At 36.2% G+C, this 20,474-nt stretch overlaps 3 protein-coding genes across 3 annotated transcripts; 1 reads left to right on the top strand and 2 right to left on the bottom strand.

The window, feature by feature from the left end:
• Positions 1-598: 598 nt before the first annotated feature.
• Positions 599-1,558, bottom strand: LOC133067307 (olfactory receptor 11H12-like). Its single transcript, XM_061158458.1, has one exon. The coding sequence runs from the start codon at positions 1,544-1,546 to the stop codon at positions 599-601; it is 948 nt and encodes a 315-aa protein (XP_061014441.1). The 5' UTR covers positions 1,547-1,558.
• An 8,737-nt stretch (positions 1,559-10,295) lies between these two features.
• Positions 10,296-11,243, top strand: LOC133066886 (olfactory receptor 4K14-like). Its single transcript, XM_061158277.1, has one exon. It carries the CDS (start codon positions 10,299-10,301, stop codon positions 11,241-11,243), a length of 945 nt encoding a protein of 314 aa, XP_061014260.1. The 5' UTR covers positions 10,296-10,298.
• A 5,413-nt stretch (positions 11,244-16,656) lies between these two features.
• Positions 16,657-20,223, bottom strand: LOC133066885 (olfactory receptor 11H4-like). Its single transcript, XM_061158276.1, has 2 exons — positions 19,274-20,223; positions 16,657-16,723 (listed from the first exon to the last, which is right to left on the bottom strand). The coding sequence occupies exons 1-2, from the start codon at positions 20,221-20,223 to the stop codon at positions 16,657-16,659; spliced, it is 1,017 nt and encodes a 338-aa protein (XP_061014259.1).
• Between the last annotated feature and the right edge of the window lie 251 nt (positions 20,224-20,474).

Below are 20,474 nucleotides of genomic sequence, written 5' to 3'. Positions count from 1 at the left end.
ACATAACACTGAGCAGAGTTCCATGTGCCATATAGTGGGTTCTTGTTGGTTATCCATTTTAAATAAAAAACTATATATAGGAGACCATAATTTCTCTACAGAAATTTTGGATAATTGCTTTTAAGGGTTTATTTACTTAGAATTATCATGTCATAAAAATAATAAAGTCAAATATGATAAGAATTACAAGTGGAAAATAATATATTAATGATTCCTTTTTCACTCTAACCTAGCCAACCAAAGCAAAATGACATAATTATAATTTTATTGATCCCAGAACTATTAACCTAAATTATCAATAGAAGATAGGAATTTTGATCACAAGTGAGTCATATTAACTATTCAAAAAACACCTAAATGTGGTGTACATTTCTTATTTAACATACAGGCTAAATGCCAAGGAGGAACCCAACACTATCATTTATCTATAAAATCTCAGCATCTTATGATTATAAGTGGCCTCATAAATGTTTTATTTCACAGGCTGATATAAGTTAACATCTCTAGACCCATATTTGAAGCTTAGATAACAATATAATTCTGGTTGTTTTATGTTAGACTATACTGACCTGACAATGGATGGATCATCTAATATGTCTTACATTATGTTAAAATTCCCGAGAAGTTTCCTCAAGGCTGCTTTTATCTCCTTATTCCGGAAGCTATAGATAAAGGGATTGAAGAGTGGGGTCACCATAGCATAGAACAAAGTTGCAACTTTCTGCATCCCAGCAGAATGTCCAAGTCCTGGGCTCACATACATGACCATGAGAGAGCCATAGAACAGGGATACCACAGCCAAATGAGACCCACAGGTGGAGAAGGCTTTCTGTCTCCCAGTAGCTGAAGGCATACGCAACACAGCTGTTAGGACAAGAGTATAGGACCCAAGGATGAAGAGGAAGTTCCCAAAGATAACTATTGAGCTTAGACTGTAGCAAAGCGTTTGGGTTTTGGGGGCAGAGACACATGCCAAAGCAAACAGTGGCCCTGGGTCACACACAACATGGTCAATGATGTTTGGTCCACAGAAGGGCATCCGAGAAATGAGAACAATGGGGATCAGGAACCACAGAAATCCACAGACCCAGCAGATAAGGACCAGTTTGGTACAGAGATGCCCAGTCATGATATTAGGGTAGTGCAAGGGACGGCAGATAGCAAGGTACCGATCAAAAGCCATGACAGCCAAAAGTAAGCATTCAGTCGTTCCCAAGGAAAAAAAGAAATAGAATTGTAGGAAACATCCAACAAAGGAGATGGTCTTTTTATCTGAGAGGAAGTTGACCAACATCTTGGGGACTGTAGAAGAGACATACCAGATCTCTAGAAAGGAGAAACTCCTCAGGAATATGTACATGGGGATGTGGAGTCGCTGGTCACACCATAAAGCACAAATAATGGCCCCATTCCCTGTTAAGGTCAGAGCATATGTTGTAAGGAAGAGTGAGAAGAGGAGGCTCTGAATCTTCCACTCACAAGAAAAACCTAGGAGTATAAATTCTCTTACAGAAGCAAAGCTGGAATCTGGCTCAGAGATGTTCATTGGGTCAGTAACCTGCAAGTTCAAAAGACATGTATTTATCATTTAGAATTAGTTTCAAATGTGTTCTTGTTTGAGAATGAGGAGAAGATATTTTTCCAAAAATTCATCAGTTAGGAAGAGAATATAGTTCGCTTGTTCTTGGCTATATACTCTGAGTTCTGGGCATAGTAGGTAGCTGGTGGCACAGAAACAAACTTTTGCCTGCTTCTGAATCTCTCCCTTACTTTGATAGAACTAGAGAACTTTAAACACATTTTGTAAGCTTACTATTTTGGGGACAGAGATGATCTATGATAGTTTCTGTATAGCATGTAACACAAAGTTAACACCATAAATGTACTAGGTTTTTTTTTTTTCTAAACCCATCTTATGGTGAAATACTCAGCAGAGAAGGTTTTACAATTTACTCTCAGTTGAATATATTCCTCATATCATTAAAATGTGAAAAATAAATGGACATATTTTACAGTAAGTTGGTAGTAACCATTTTAAAGGCAATACCTCTGTTTTTCTGCAACATAAAAATATAAGAGCATAATGTTACTCACCGACACTGGCTTTGTAATGTTACAGTGATTCTCTAGAAATCAGTGGCTTTAAGTTTGCATTTAGTTTTATACTTAAAATTTTGTAGGAAAAAAAGCTAGGTATGGGACTATATTTTGTAGTATTTTTTTTCCACAAGTTTTTGGGATTGTACTTATATGCTAGTTTAAAGTAAAACATTTCCACTATTCAAGAGAAGGCAAATGCTTTCTTTTGTCATAAACAAATTTCTTTTTACTCTATATTCTCATGGAAAGGATGCCAGGTATCTGAGTTTTTTGAAATTTTTTTGTGTGTGGCAATATGTAGGGATGTGAGTCCTAAAAGTTATGAAGGCTTATATTTTCAGCACAAACACAAATTTTTCAAAAGTAATTTTCTCCCACTTATTTTCCATACCAGCGTTCTGAGAAGTCTTTCATAATGCTTTGGTAGAAGTTTGTGCATCTTTTAGTAATCTAAATCCTTTTAAAATCGCTCCAAATCAAGAGCATTAAGAAATCAATATAAGGAGATAGGGATGAAAGGGGATTGGCGTAATGGTGTCAGGACTCTCTGCTATGCTCGAAAGAAAGACCTGTAGTTTTGATGCTGACCAGATCTCTAAGGACCTGTTTAATAAATCATATCCTTCTGTCTCTAGCTGGATAAAGAGTTTATTGATTCACAAAATTAAAATTTCACTTTCTTTATCACAGGTTCTCCTGAGACGTGGCCTCTGTAGCTTTAGGGAAGTTCTCTTCCAAGCCAAAGTTTCTATATAAAGTTAAATTAGTCCACATTCTCTGAGGGATCAATAAAGAGAAGTAGCAACTTGTCTGAGGCCCCATTGTTTACAAATAACTTGCCCACCTGAAATATAGATTCCAAAAGTTTCCAAAAAACACAATTTGTGGAGCGAAAAAGACAATATGTCAGCCAAAGTTCTGATAGGAATATTTCAAATATCATTGTGCATATTTTGGAGAATAGAGAGGGGATGTGCAGAGATCCCAATGAGACAAATGTTGAGATATAGTAACTGAAGGACACTGGTGATAAAAATTTGGAGAATTTAGAAGTATCTTTTAGAAGGGCAGTATGATAGAAGTCTTTAGATATGAGAGAAAAGAGTGAGAAGTATCAATATTTAAGCTTATTGACTAAAATACTTCAGAGGAATGTGTGACTTCCCAATTAACATATAAAAGCAAACTCTTTACACTGAAAGACTAAAGAGGAAAAAGATTACTTAGACTTTATTACCTCTTGGTGATACTAAGAAACCCCTAAAGCAGTGTTGCTTTTATCATTTGCCTGCTTAAAATCCACCAGTGGTTTCCTCATTCAAAATTTTCCCAGTTCTCCACAAATAGACTTCAAATGACTTTCTTTCTTACCTTTTCCTACTCTTTCTTTCAGAATAATTTTGGACAGCATTTCATTCTCTGAGGAGCTTTCAGTTTTTCATATTTGATTCTTTGTGGCCACTTTCTCTATATGGAATTCTCATTACCTCCCTCTATATCTGCAAACTGATGCTTTTGAGCTGCGGTGTTGGAGAAGACTCTTGAGAGTCCTTTGGACTGCAAGGAGATCAAACCAGTCAATCCTAAAGGAAATCAATCCTGAATATTCATTAGAAGGGCTGATGTTGAAGTTGAAACTCCAATACTTTGGCCACCTGATGCGAAGAGCCAACTCATTAGAAAAGACCCTGATGCTGGCTGGGAAAGACTGAGGGCAGGAGAAGTGGAAAACAGAGGACAAGATGGTTGGATGGCATCACTGATTCAATGGACATGAGTTTGAGCAAACTGTGGGAGATGGTGAAGGACAAGGAAGCCTGACATGGGGTCACAAAGAGTTGGATATAACTGAATGACTAAACAGAAGTATCTGCAAAATCCCATCTATCCTTCAAGGTCTAGTTCAAATGACATTTTCCCATAATAATTCTCCTTATTCCCCTAATGGAAGCACACTTTCCACCTCTGAATTTTTATTTCACCATTTGCATATCTTTCTTTTTACACTTTATAAGCTGCTTTATGTTTATTTGTTTGTGTACATATCTTTTCCCCACTCCCAGATTTTAAGATCGTAGACAAGAGGTATTATTCAAGTTTGAACTAAATCAAGATGATAAAAATACATTGCACTTATCCACATTAAATATTTGCTGAATATATGGAATTCTTATTTTTTGTTATCTGAGTTTTATTATTTGTATTGGCTTCCCTGGTGGCTCAGTAGTAAAGAATCTGCCTGCCAGTGCAGGTAACATAGACTTGATCCCTGGGTCAGGAAGATCCCCTGGAGAAGGAAACCCCCTCCAGTATTGTTACCTGGGAAATCCCATAGACAGAGGAGCTTGGCAGGCTACAGTAGGACATGACTTAGCGACTAAACAACAAGCACAATTATTCGTAAAATCAACATCTGGTGCACCAAAGTAAAAAAAGAAGACAACTCCAAGGTGCCTGACAATATTATATTATATTCACAGATGGGAAAGAAATTCAGAGGGAAGGAGAGATGTATGTAGGTTACAACTCATTATGACAGACTTCTTAGGAAGCTCATTGAAGAAATGGCTTGAGATCACATATAAGTGATAACACACAGTATTTGCCTTTCTCTGTATGACTTATTTCATTACATATAATACATTTTAGTTCATCCATGTTGTTACAAGTGGCAGAATTTAATTATTTCGTTGACTGAGTAATATTGTGTATATATCTACATTTATATATATCTAGGTCACATCTTCTTTACCCATTCTTATACTGATGCATACTTAAATTGTTTCTGTATCTTGGCTACTGAAATAATTGTGCAATGAACATCAGGATGCATGTATCTTTTCTACTAAAGAGAGATTATCAAGGAACATAAAGGCTGATGGATATGTTCACTACCTTGATTGTGATGATGTTCATTGTTGAACACATATGTCAAACTTTATCAAATTGCACACTTTAAGTATGTGCTGTTTGTTATATATTAATTACACCACAATAAAATTATTTAAAAGAACTAAAAGATCAAATTAAATATATTTTATGCTAATATCAGTGTTCTTTTGAAGATATTTTAATAATTTGACACCCAGTGCATAACTGTCAGGACCTGAAGTAATCACAGATAATGTTGAAACAAATTAGTGAGGTGACCAACACTCCCTGTCTATTTAGAAAACGTTAGGCATGCATTAGAGCATGCCACCCATATCAAGGTTTTCTGTTGGTGGTCATATATCACAGTGGTTAAGATATGATTTCTCTTGGAACTGGAACTATTAATAAAACTTTAATTGTATCTGATGATTTAGATTTAGTTAGAGACTAAGATTGCAGAAGACATCTGCCTAGTACTTATACATTAAATGAAAAATAATCTAAAACTTCGCTTTCTTGTCTCCCTGTTTTGATTCTCAGAATATGCAAAATTTATTGCTCTTAACAAGGAAGTTCCCAAGAGGTGTCCAATGAAAATTATTTTCATGATTCTTGTTCTGTCCAAAACGGAGAATAGGAAAATTTCACTCAAGGGATTCCTTCCAGTGGTAAATATGTGTCAGGCTGAGGGGAAGTTCTTGCAGAGATACTGACTCTACCCAATAATGGAGATTATCTCAAGCATATATTAGAAGAGAAGAGTAAAAAGTAATCTGGTCTTACAGAAAATTGTGTATGGTAAGTTATCTCATATTCTCTGGGACTCTCTTCTTTAAAAGAATTTTAAAAATATATCTGTTTCTGTCTCATACATGCCTGTTATGCTTGGAACTGAGTATGGCTCATTTAACTTCTGAACTTTAAAGAGATCATTCATGGGTTTTCTCCTCGTATTCTATTCCTACTGGAATTTCTGTGGTTTCTTTAACAAATGTATGTATCATCATGATGCTGTGTCTCAGAGATGCTCTCAAGTCTGCTTGGGGAGATCACAGGGCTTTGACAGCTACTTGATTATGAACAACTTTCAGCTATCCTGGCTAAATGGCTCTTATCACTTAAGAAAATAAGTGTTTTATATCAGAGAGAGTATTGCATACTAAGACAAATTTTAGCATAGAGACAGAAGTGAAAAAAGTTATGTATCCTGTGAGAAGTGATATAAAATTCATTTATTATGGGATTAACAGGATTAAAATTAATAACTTGAGAAAAAAGGAAGGCAACTTTAGGTAGAAGAAGGAACTTGGAGTATCTCCCTGTGTACCTCTTCCATGTTTATATCAGGCAATCTATTAAATTCTCTGAGTCCAAGTTTCTCTTTGTAATATTATAAATGTTGAGAATCTCACAGCTTTAGGATTACTATCATGAAAAAAATTAATGGAAGGACATTGCATCCAGACTACGATGAAAAATATGTTGCTATATTTTAATACTCAAAAAGAGTGACTCAGTTTATATCTTTTCCCTATTTTTTTCAATTTCACTAATCCTAACTGAAAAATTCAAAATTTTCAATTTCACCACCCCCTTTTGTGAAAATACACCTTAAGTTACAGAATTCCAAGGGTGCCTTAAAGGAATGTGTAACTACTTCTTGTCAGTCTTTTTAAAATATTAAATGCCTCCTGGATAAAAGCAGAATTGAAAGGTAAAAATGTTGTTAAGCTCGTGGAAAGCAAGAAGCAAGTCTGATAATTCACTTGCATCTACATCCTATAGGGTTGCTAAGCATCTACTTATTATTTTAGAGAAAATATAAGCAGTAGGTATTTTAGGATCAAACTGGGGTCTCCTGCATTGCAGGCAGATTCTTTACCAGCTGAGCTACCAGGGAAGCCCACAAAGAAAGGTTATCCCATGTATTTTGGTTACAGAAGGTGGTTGGCCATTCACTAAGATTTTTGCCAGTAAGTTTTGGAAACTGTAGAGCTTTAGGTTGCATTTTAATGAATTAAGAAGGGAAATAACTAATATTTATTAAACATGCACTATCAAAATTTTAATTGCTTTCAGTATATTTTCTGACTTGACTACAAGTCTATTAGATTGAGTGTTCTCTTTTTCACAGATGAGGAAATGGAAACAGAAATAAATTTAGCTCAAAGGCATAAGGTCAATAAGTAACAGGGTTCAGACTAGATCTGACATTTTTAAAAAGTCCACGGTTATTCTATGAATTATCCCAAATGTTGGACTGATATTGATCAAATAATATCTCTAATAACATTGTGAAATATTAGAAATTTCAAAACTGATGAAAAAATATGATTTCTTATTGATAAACTGTTCCCTTGCAATGTACATGTTCATCTTTTAGCAAATTTCTCTCTCACACACAGTTGAAATTCTACTTTTGCTACTATCTGTCTTCCATGTCTCTTATTCCAATTGGTACAAAACTAATTATTGAAAACTAGTTTTGGAAAGATTTACCTTGACAAAAGTTAAGTTCAAGGTAAAGGTCAAATTATTCAAATTTCTAAGGAGACATAGGCCTTTTGGATATAATACCAGACTATTTTTCTTTAGAAATTAAATAAATATTATGGAGGTTATGTTTATTTGTTAGTTGTGAAATTATTATCACATGTTCCTATTCTCACAGCAAATATGTGACTTACCTAATTCCTTTAAGAAATTCTTCTTTCTTTCCATCCTTTATCTATGCTTCTTAGTTCTCAGTATAAGGGAAGGGAAAACCAGTGCTCATGATGAGGTAATGGTTTTCATTTTTGCTCACCTGCTCTCCTTGGTACCACCCTTGAGATTTCAAAGGATAAAAGAAGATGCAACATATGTACAAATAAACTTATATATAAAAGAGAAATAGACCCACAGACATAGAAAGTAAATTTATGGTTATAAAAGGGGAAAGGGGTGGGATGGGATAAACTAGGAGTTTGGGATTAACATATATGCTTTATTATATATATAAATAGATAGCTAATAGTGACCTACTGTATAGCACAGGGACCTATACTAAATATTTGAAATTACCTATAAAGGAAAGACTGAAAAATATGTGTGTGTGTGTGTGTGCATGTGTGTGTACAACTGAAACACTTGCCTGTACACCTAAAACTAACACAACGTTAGTTATTGTATTAGTTATTAGTTATATTTCAATAAAAAAATAAAATTAAAAAAAAAAGATGCAACAGTCTAAAAGTAAATGAGGTCTAGGGAAATAAATAAAATGGAAAGAGAGAGATATAACTACCTTTCCACCAGCCAGCTTGAGAGGAACTCTCAATTTACTTCAGGATGAATATAAACAATATCATTACTCCGTTTAGAGGTGATCTCTAAAGTTTTAACTTCACATCAGTCAGTACTAACAAAGACATACTTTGCTTACACATGTCTATAGCTTATTTTCACTTTAGAAAAGATACATTTAAAATTTTTATGGCAATATTTCAAATAATCTATTGGCATCATTGAAGGTAAATATTTTCTATTGATAAACTTGAGTTATAAAAAACCTCTGTTCAGTTCAGTTCAGTTCAGTGCTCAGTCGTGTCCGACTCTTTGTGACCCCATGAATCGCAGCACGCCAGGCCTCCCTGTCCATCACCAACTCCTGGAGTTTACTCAAACTCATGTCCATTGAGTTGGTGATGCCATCCATCCATCTCATCCTCTGTCATCCCCTTCTCCTCCTGCCCCCAATCCTTCCCAGCATCAGGGTCTTTTCCAATGAGTCAACTCTTTGCATGAGGTGGCCAAAGTACTGGAGTTTCAGCTTCAGCATCAGTCCTTCCAATGAACACCCAGGACTGGTCTCCTTCAGGATGGACTGGTTGGATCTCCTTGCAGTCCAAGGGACTCCCACTCTGTTGAGAGGTCATTAAATCAGAATGTGAGTCTGGGTTCCACCAAAGTGGAAACTTTGGTCAATCCCTCTCACATAACACTCCCCTGACATTTTTTTCCCTAATAGATTCAGTTTACTAAGTGAATTGCATTTAATTGTGATCCTAACTAATGGTGAATTATGTGCTTATTTTGCATTTGAATTATCATGCCATGGTATTTTTTTATATGGCCTTCTGTATAGCCTCTCTCCTAAAGAAGCTTGTTCCAACATATACTTGAAAAGTGAGGTGGAATTCTTAGTTGTTCAGTCACGTCTCACTCTGGGTGACCCCATGGACTGTAGCCTGCTAGGCTTCTCTGTCCATGGAATTCTCCAGGCAAGAATGCTGGAGTGGGTTTCCACTCCCTTCCCCAGCGGATCTTCACGACTCAGTGATGGAAACTGAGTCTCTTGCACTGCAGGCAGATTCTTTACGAGCCACCTGGGAAGCCCATATTTTAGAGTAATAAACTAAAAACTTTTTTTTGTTTGTTTTTCTCTAGCTTTATTAACATATAATTGACATATAACATTATATAAGTTTAAAGTGTATAACATAATGATTAGAGATATATATAAATATATGCACATATATATAGTGAAATAATTACCACAATAAGTTTAGTTATTAGCCATCACCTCACATAGTTACTTTTTTTCTTGTGATGAGAATTTTTCAGATCTACTCTCTTAGCAGCTTTATTTATTTATTTTTCATTTATTTTTATTAGTTTGAGGCTAATTACTTTACAATATTGTAGTGGTTTTTGCCATACATTGACATGAATCAGCCATGGATTTATATGTGTTCCCCATGCCTCTGGGTCTTCCCAGTGCACCAGCCCTATTTTTAAGTTCAACTGAGGCTTGAAGAAATCATTATGCTTAACAGAGAAACTGTAATCTTGTGCCATGTCATTCGTTCTGGATTTCAGTATCTGTTCACCATCATCTTCCTAAGCAGACTACTTAAATTTTAGTTATTAACTTATAACAGTTGTTGTTGGTCACCCATCCAGATTCTTTCCACTGCAGAAGCAGACTGAAGCTAGATTCTAGGTGGTCCAACAATCTTTTCTCAGCCTTTCATTTTGCTGTCCACCTTTCTCACTTCCTCATTGTGAAAGAAACCTCTCAATCATTCATAAGAATCCGATCTTGGAAAGCCAGTTTTAGGCATTTTACTTCTCTTGTGGGCACACTACACTGAGTATTTTACCAATATTTATCTTGCCAATTATACTTTTCACTTTCAGATATAGATGCTAAATTTCAATGAAATTTAAATTTCAGTGAGATAAATTTTAACCAAAGTCAAGAAAATAAGTACCCTTTCCCATCCTACTAACTGACAATCTATCTTTCTCTCTAGGTTATTTTAGAGGACATGCTGAGTAAAATGGATAAAAGAAATGTGTCTGTAGTGTCAGAATTCATGCTTCTGGGACTTTGCCAGTCATGGAATAAGCAAGTCTTACTCTTACTGATATTTTTTATGCTATATTTGATCATTGTATCTGGAAATATTGTCATCATGATCTTAATCATCACTGACTCCCATCTGCATTCTCCCATGTACTTCTTATTGGCCAACCTGTCCTTTGTTGATATGTGGCTTTCTTCAGTAACTACTCCTAAGATGATCACAGACTTTGTCAGAGAGAACAAGACTATTTCCTTTGGAGGCTGCATGTGCCAGATCCTCTTTGTGCATTTTGTTGGAGGGGGTGAGATGGTGCTATTGGTGGTAATGGCCTATGACCGCTATGTGGCCATCTGCAAGCCACTCCACTATTCAACCATAATGAACCTGCAAAAGTGCATTGGGCTTGTGGTGACTTCCTGGACCATTGGCTTTGTGCATGCCGTGAGTCAAATGGTTGTGATTGTGCAATTGCCTTTCTGTGGCCCCAAGGAAATCGACAGCTTTTTCTGTGATATACCACTGGTAATCAAGCTTGCCTGCATAGATTCCGATAACTTGGGAATATTAATGAATGCTGACAGTGGGGTTCTGGCCATGACCTGCTTTATACTGCTGCTGATATCCTACACATATATTCTTCTTACTGTTCGCCGAAGCTCTAAAGCTGGTACCTCTAGGGCACTCTCTACCTGCACTGCCCACATCACAGTGGTGCTGCTCTTCTTTGGGCCCTGCATCTTCATCTATGTGTGGCCACTCAGCATCACCTGGGTGGACAAATTTCTTGCTGTGTTTTACTCTGTTATTACACCTCTCCTAAATCCAGCCATTTATACCTTGAGAAATAAAGAGATAAAAAATGCTCTGAAGAGATTCAGAAGCTACTACCTACATTCCAAGAGGCATATTAATGTCTAAAATCTCACTGGAAGCACTTCAAATTGACAACATATAGACCTTATAAAAGAGGTTGAAAATTCTAGGCGTTCAATTTATATCTACATGTTATGTCTGTCTCCAAGTCCAGAAATAGGGTTAATATAATTCATGGAATTTCAACACCTTGTTAGTCAACCAGTAGAACACCACGAAATATTTATCTAAAATTCAAACACTAATAATCCCTCTTTGTGAGGGGATTATCTAATCAGTCTTCCTATGCCTTTAACTGAGCTTTAACTTTTTAAGTGAGAGTTTAAACTCTCATTTAAAGTTTAACTCTTTAAATGAGAAGCTTAAATTCATTCAGCCAAGTCATACCTTCATCTTGATAGATAGCATCTGAATAAACTTATCTTGAATTTTCTCCTAACTCCATTTGGAAAATGTTTCTGTAATATTCAGTCTTTCCCTCAAGCCTTTCACTTAACCTCTTGTCAAGAGGCAACTGAATTAATATTTAACAGAGCGTTTTACCCAAATACTAAAGAAAAGCTATATGGGAAAGAATAGAAAGAGAATGAAATAACAGCAGTACAATACATAAGGAATAACAGTGGAGGTTAGAATAACAATGGGGGTTATTCTGTATTTGGCTTCCATTAACTCCACAAAAGTGGGAAAAAAAAAATGTAAAGCCTAATGATTTTTTTTGGTTATCTTAGTTGCAGGGACTAATATTTATGCTTTAAATTATTATTAAACATTTGCGTAAAACTCCTCAATTGCAAGCTCCCTAAGGGCAGGGGCTATGCCTTATCTGGTTAATTCTTGAAATTTAGTACACTAGTTAATATAAAATCAGCATTTAACAAATCTATTTTAATGTAAATATACAGGCAAATTTTTCCATTCAAATACCCATAACATTTATGGATCATGGTGTATTTAATACAGTCTTCAGCCCTTAAAAACAAATTCCTAAAAATTTCAAATTATAAACAAAATTTACCCTCTTTCTTACAGAATTATAAATTAAGTGAATTGAAATTCAGTTGTAAGAATCAACAATATAAGCACTAAAATAAAAATATGACATATATGTGGTTTTTATTTTTCTTAATATGGGACCAAAATACAAAAAAATAAGGCAGAATAAAAATAATGTACTTATCATCCTTGAATGCCTATTCTATGCCATTATATGTGTTATTTTAAATGCATTAATTAGTCCTAAATTGCAAGTAAGAAAATTAGATTCAGAAACATGAGTTAACGTTCCTCAAGATAACACAGCTTTATTTTTCTTCACTTAAGGATTCAAGATTAATTTGATTTCCAAGATTGTTCACTTATTAAATGATACTACACAGTATAATAGAAAACTACTTACTGCAAAGAAAGTGAAATGACTTTTTAAGAGTCTTGCCCATTTTTCTACTTGGAATTTGTCACTTTAAAGATTTAAAAAACACATTTTATGAGTTATATGCATTCCTAGTGTTTTCTCCTAATTATGTGGCTTATTTTTTCAGTCTCATTTTTTGATTGAACAGAATTTTAAATTTTAATGTGTCTATTTTTTTAGAGTTAATTATTTTTTTGCTTATTTCAAAGTTGTGAAAACATTCTACTTTGTTTTTTAAAAGATTTACTGTCTTAACTTTCACATTTAAGATCTACTATCATCTTGAGCTTAACTTCTCTGTAAGAAATAGAAGTCAAATTTCATTTTCAACATTTGACCTAGAAAATTCATTTGACCTAGATTTTTTCATTTTGGTAGAAAAACAAACAAATAAAGAAACCTTTAAGTCCATCCCTGTTATGTATGTAGTCTTATCCCTGTATGTAGTCTTATTTTTATCATCTCCTCCATAGGAAAGTGACCCTTCCCTCCTTTGGGATTAACACAGAATTTACAATAGCACTACTAAATATTTAAACACTGTTTTCATAGTGTATATATTTTTGTTATTTTAAGTGTTAGTATATGCATGGATTGCTTTATGGATTATTTATTTAATGCCATCTGTTTTTTGTACCTGTTGACCAGTTCCACATTCTCTAATTATCATAGCTATTTAATAAGTCTTGATATCTAGTAGGGTAAGTCTTCTCAATTTATTTCTCTTTCAACTTTTTTTGGCAGTCTTAGCTTAATACATTTCCACATAAATTTATGATCCACTTTTCAATTCACATAAAAATTATTGCTGGAATTTTGATTGGGATTACTTTGAATGGGAAGTTCAGTTCAGTTCAGTTGCTCAGTCATGTCCAACTCTTTGTGACCCCATGAATCGCAGCACACCAGGCCTCCGTGACCATCACCAACTCCTGGAGTCTACACAAACCCATGTCCATTGAGTCGGTGATGCCATCCAGCCATCTCATCCTCTGTTGTCCCCTTCTCCTCCTGCCCCCAATCCTTCCCAGCATTAGGGTCTTTTCCAATGAGTTAACTCTTCGCCTGAGGTGGCCAAAGTATTGGAGTTTCAGCTTCAGCATCAGTCCTTCCAGTGAACACCCAGGACTGATCTTCTTTAGGATGGGGACTGGTTGGATCTCCTTGCAGTCCAAGGGACTCTCAAGAGTCTTCTTCAACACCACAGTTCAAAAACATCAATTCTACGCTCAGCGACTTCACTTTCTTTTTCTTTCTATTGTTTACTACAGTCATCATGTTTTACATTACATCCCTAGTACTTGTTGTTCAGTCACTCAGTCATGTCCAACTCTTTGTGACCACATGGACTTCAGAGTGCCAGGCTTCCCTGTCCATCACCCACTCCTAGAGCTTGCTGAAATGCATGTCCATCGAGTCAGTGATGCCATCCAACCATCTCATCCTGTCATCCCGTTTTCCTCCTGCCTTCTGCCTTTCCTAGCATCACAGTCTTTTCTAATGAATTGGCTCTTTGCATCAAGTGGCCAAAGTATTGGAACTTCAGTTTCAGTATCAGTCCTTCCAAGGAATATTCAGGGTTGATTTCCTTTAGGATTGACTGGTTGGATCTCCTTGCAGTCCAAGGGACTCTCAAGAGTCTTCTCCAACACTACAATTCAAAAGCATTAATTCTTTGGCGCTCAACCTTCTTTATGGTCCAACTCTTACATACATACAAGACTACTGGAAGAAACATAGCGTTGACTATCCAGACCTTTGCTGGCAAATCAATGTCTCTGTTTTATTAACACTCTGTCTACATTTATCATAGCTTTTCTTCCAAGAAGCAAGCGTCTTTTAATTTCATGGCTGCAGTCACTATCTGCAGTGATTTTGAAGTCCAAGAAAATAGTCTGTCATTGTTTCCAATCTTTCCCAGCATCAGGGTCTTTTCCAATGAGTTAGTTCTTTGCATCAGGTGGCCAAAGGATTGGAGTTTCAGCTTCAGCATCAGTCCTTCCAATGAATATTCAGGACTGATTTCCTTTAGGATGGACTGATTGGATCTCCTTGCAGTCCAAGGGACTCTCAAGAGCCTTCTACAGCACCACAGTTCAAAAGCATTGTTCTTTGGTGCTCAGCTTTCTTTATGGTCCAACTCTCACATCCATACATGACTACTGGAAAAACCATAGCTTTGACTAGATGGAATTTTGTTGGCAAAGTAATGTCCCTGCTTTTTAATGTGCTGTCTAGGTTTGTCATAGCTTTTCTTCCAAGGAGCAAGCATCTTTTGATTTCATGGCTCAGTCACCATCTGCAGTGATTTTGGAGCCCCAAAAATAAAGTCTCTCACTGTTTCCTTTGTTTTCCCATCTATTTGCCATGAGGTGATGGAACTGGATGCCATGATCTTCGTTTTTTGAATGCTGAGTTTTAAGCCAACTTTTTTCATGTTCCTCTTTCACCCTTATCAAGAGACTCACCCTAGTACCTATTTATCTTTAACTGGAACTTTGTACCTTTTGACCACCTACCTCCAAATCCCCCTCCTGCTAACACTCCATTTATGGTAACCACAAGTCTGATCCCTTTTTCTATGAATTCTGTGCTTTTTGTTTTGTTAAGATTCCATATACAGATAGACTAGTAAATCTTGTCTTTTGTGTTCCTATGGAACTGGGTACAGTTTCACTAGCAGATAAGACTGTCCATTTCACAATAATATTTATTTGTCTTTGTTCAGTTGCTAAGTCCTATCTGACTCTTGGTGACCCCATGGAGTATAGCATGCCAGTCTCCTGTCTTCCTCTATCTCCCAGAATTTGCTCAAATTCATGTCCATTGAGTCGGTGATGCTATCCAACCATCTCATCTTCTGCTGCCCCCTTTTCCTTTTGCCTCCAATCTTTCTCCTGCATCAGGGTCTTTTTCAGTGAGTTGGCTTTTTGCATCAGGTGGTCAAAGTATGGAACTTCAGCTTCAGCATCAGTCCTTCCAAGGTATATTCAGGGTTGATTTCCTTTAGGATTGACTAGTTTGATCTCCTTGCTGTCCAAGAGACTCTCAAGAGTCTTCTTCAGCACCACAGTTCAGTAGCATCAATTCTTTGGTGCTCAGCCTTCTTTATGGTCCAACTCTCACATCCATACATGACTACTGGAAAAACTATAGCTTTGACTATATCAACCTTTGTTGGCAAAATGATGTCTCTGCTTTTTAATACGCTGTCTGGTTTTGTGATGGCTTTCCTTCCAAGGAGCAAGTGTCTTTTAATTTGATGGCTGCAATCACTGTCTGCAGTGATTTTGGAGCCCAAGAAAATAAAATCTATCACTGCTTCCACATTTCCCCTTCTATTTACCTTGAAGTGATGGGACTGGATGCCATGATCTTAGGTTTTGAATGTTGAGTTTCAAGCCAGCTTTTTCACTCTCCTCTTTCACTCTCATGAAGAGCCTTTTAGTTTCTCTAGACTTCCTGCCATTATACTGTCATCATCTGCAAATCTGAGGTTGTTGATACTTTTCCTGGCAATCTTGAATCCAGCTTGTGATTCACCCAGTCTGACACTTACTGTGATATACTCTGCTGATCCCCTGGAGAAGGAAATGGCAACCTACTCCAGTATTCCTGCCTGGGAAATCTCATGGACAGACTGGTGGGCTACAGTTCATAGGGTCACAAAGAGTTGGACATGACTGAATGACTTAGTTCACACTCTGCATATAAGTTAAATAAGCAAGATGGCATTATTTATTTAGTAAGATGTAATCTGATGAGTCCAGGTCACTTGGAAATTTTCATTTTTACATCTGTAAGAGCTGTATAACTTACATAACATTTACTAGAGATCCATGCCTCTAGATGGATATTGGATTCTTATTATAGTAGATGATCCTTTATCAGTAACATTTTGATAAGGGAATTTAAGAGATTAAAGTTCATTTTTGTTTTGTTTTTTTCCTAGAAAATACCTTTGGTTGATTTACTTGGAGTCTAGTTGATTTACTTGAAGTCTAGTTGATAAGGAATTTAGCGTGGTTCCCCTGTCTTCTTTCCTTAACTCAGGAATTTCTTCACGGTGAAGGGAGTGAATGGATAACACACCAGCTGCTTTAATTCCTTCCTCTCATACATTTATAAGCACATATTTGCTACAATTTGGCCACCATCAAAATTTCCCCTATTATGACATTTTAACTGGACCAACAAATATATTCCATATTAAAAAAAATTGTAAGTACAGTAATGTGAAAAAATGGCCAATTAAGACAATTAAATAAAATGATGTTCACACAGTGATATTTGACAATATGGAAATTGTTCAACCTATAGAAACAAAGAAAAGATTGTGAACAAAAGTTTTGACAATACCAATAGTTTAGACATACTAAGCCTTTTTCTATACACTTGCTTTCTTTATAATGTATTTAAGGAAAAGAACTTTATTTTATATATTATTTACTACAATCATTATAGTATTTTCATTAATTACATTTTCCACTTACTCCATATTCCACAATTTGCCTATTCTATTGTTTCCTTTTATCACAATTTATTTCTCATTCATTTTTTCCTATCCTAAATCAATGTTTTAAATATCTCTGTAAAGTCCCATTTAATCATAAATTATGTCAACAATTTATTTTTAAAGGTTAGATCAAGAAATTATAGATTCAAGGACATAATCAAATGGATTCTTCTTGAAAATACGTGATATGAGACTATCATATGAGACTATCATATGAGACATATCATATGAGACTATCATACTACTATATGAGTCTATTCAGTAATATCAAGATTGTGTGCTGTACTGGGCTAAGTCACTTCAGTCTTGCCCAGCTCTTTGCAACTCTATGGACTGTAGCCCACCAGGCTCTTCTGTCCATGGACTTCTCCAGGCAAGAACACTGGAGTGGGTTGCCATGCCCTTCTCTAGGGATCTTCCTGACCCAGGGATGGAACTCATGTCTCTCGAGTCTGCTGCATTATCAGGTGGGTTCTTTACCACTAATGCCACCTGGGAAGTCCATAGAAATAACATGTGACCAAGCAATTCCTCTTGCAAGGATATACCCTAAAAAAGTGAAAATATGTATTCACAAAATAAACTTGTCTATGTATAACTCATACAGACCAATAATGAAAGCAAATGCCATCAACAGTTAACGATAAACAAAATATGGTATATCCATACTGTGGAATTTTATTCAGCCACAAAAAGTAATAAACTACTTTTCCAGTAGTCATGTTTGGATGTGAGAGTTGGACTATAAAGAAAGCTGTGGGCTGAAGAATTGATGCTTTTGAACTGTGGTGTTGAAGACTTCAGAGTCCCTTGGACTGCAAGGAGATTCAACCAGTCCATCCTAAAGGAAATCAGTCCTGAATATTCATTGGAAAGACTGATGCTGAAACTGAAACTCCAATCCTTTGGCCATCTGATTCGAAGAACTGACTCATTTGAAAAGACCGTGATGCTAGGAAAGTTTGAAGGTGAGAGGAGAAGGGGACGACAGAGGATGAGATGGCTGGATGGCATCACCAACTCAATGGACATGAGTCTGAGCAAGCTCCAGGAGTTGGTGATGGACAGGAAGCCTTGCGTGCTGCAGTCCATGGGGTCTCAAAGAGTCGGACATAATTGAGCGATTGAACTGAACTAAACTGAACACATGCTACAACATAAATGAACCTTGTAAACATTATGTTAAGTGAAAGAAGCAAATCACAAAAGGTCACATATTGTATGATTCCATTTATGTGAAATTTCCAGAATACAAAAATCCATAGAAACAGAAAGTAGATTAATTGTTTACAGGGACTGGAGAGGGGGGAAATTAGGGAGTGATAGCTAATGGGTCCAGGTTCTTTTTATAGTATGAGGAAAATTCTGGTTGAGAGCATGAGGTACTAGTGTTCTTGAGATAGTTGGAAGAGGCAAATCTAACAATTTTGTAATTTGAAATATACCTAAGAGTCACTAGTCATTATCTTCTAACCTTAACCTACAGAAGACACAAATGATGTATTAAGAAAAGGCTTGGCTGTTTTTTTAAAAGAGAGCTCTTCCAAAAATAATTCTTAAAAGTAAATATACAATGGAAAAAGTATTAATACCACCTGGATCCAAATAGTAAAATTATTTTAAATAAATTTTGGTGAGAAAATGTAAAGAAATGAAATTATGATAAATCAATGTTTCATAAGAAGGTGAATGCATTTTGCTATATTTTTAATATTGAGATAGTAAAATTTAAATGTTGTTTTATAAGTTTAGCATACAAAACTTTTGACTCACCAGCTAAATACTGGTAATAAATTTAAAATATTGGACAGATCGCATGTACCAGTATGTATGTATGTATGTATGTGATACTGGCAGCAAATATTAACTAGTATTCAATCTGAATGCCAGAAAGATGACTGATCATCGCTTTTGATTATTTTTATTTGAATTTGAAAAGCTTTATTATTAATATAAAATTTTCTCTAACAATAAAAATGGATACAGTTAATTTAATGAACATCTAATTACACTTGAGTATGTTCCTCCTCCTCAAAACACATTTTCCTAATTTAATTAGTACAACTGAATACCAATCTTTAAATTATTTATTTCCCATACATTATTTCAGTTATGAACAGAGTTCTTCAGAGATTTCTTTCATGCTTTTGACTAAATCTTACTGTCTTAAGTAATTTTCTCAGCGCCTCCTTCATCTCCTTATTTCGGAGACTATAGATCAAAGGGTTGAATAACGGAGTTAACACAATATAGGACAAGGTCACGTATTTTTGAATCTCTGCTGAATTGCCTGCCGTTGGGCTCACATATACAACCATGATGGAGCCATAGAACAGGGACACCACAGCCAGATGGGATCCACAGGTAGAGAAAGCCTTATGCCGGCCTTCTGCTGAGGGCACCCTAAGCACAGCCCTGATAACCAGGGTGTAGGAGCTGATAATGAAGATTAAGGTGGAGAAAATGAGGACTGAGTTAAAAGTGGCACAGATGATCTCAGTGGCAGGGGCTGGCACACAGGACAGCTTTATAAGGGGTCCTGAGTCACAAAGGAAATGATCAATCTTATTGAGACAATGAAATGGGAGCTGAGAGATTAGGTGAATAGGCAAGAGGAAGTACAAGAAGCCACACAGCCAGCAGCAGGCTCCCATTCTGATGCAGCGTTGCACCGTCATGACAGTGGGGTAGTGAAGGGGCCTGCAGATGGCAAGGTACCTGTCAAAGGCCATGGCAGACAAGAAGAGGGTCTCAGTACCACCTGTGGAGAAGAAGAGGTAGAACTGGAGGAAGCAGCCAGAGAAGGAGATGGTCTTGGTCTCAGAGAGAAAGTTGGCTAGCATACTGGGGACTGTAGAAGTGACATACCACATCTCCAGGAAGGAAAAATTGGCCAGCAGGACGTACATGGGGGTGTGGAGATGGTGGTCCCACCACACTGCACAGATAATGCACAAATTTCCAGTTAGTGTCAACACATAGATCACAGAGAAGAGTGAGAAGAGGAAGATCTGAACCTCCCAGGTGCAAGGGAATCCAAGAAGAATGAATTCATTCACAGGGTCAGAGCGATTATTTCCTCTTGGGTTTTTCATTTTTTTTCCTCCTAAAACTGCAATAGGAAGACATTATTATCTTTCAGATGACTCTACAGAAGTTTTCTCATTAAGATATTTCTGAACTGCTTTACATTAATTCAATGAGCAGCATGATTTTAGATTACTTAAAGATTTTTAGCATTCTTTAACCCAGTGTGACACTGGGAGGAAACAAGGAACTTGGAGTGTGGGGGCTTATTATGGCCTCATCTTCATGATCTTCATGCCTGTCATGGTCCGTTTACTGT

This window comes from Dama dama, chromosome 12 (genome assembly GCF_033118175.1).
Source record: "Dama dama isolate Ldn47 chromosome 12, ASM3311817v1, whole genome shotgun sequence".
Lineage (NCBI taxonomy): Eukaryota > Metazoa > Chordata > Mammalia > Artiodactyla > Cervidae > Dama > Dama dama.
Note: the sequence above shows the minus strand (reverse complement) of the source record. Positions and strands in the feature narration are given on the sequence as shown.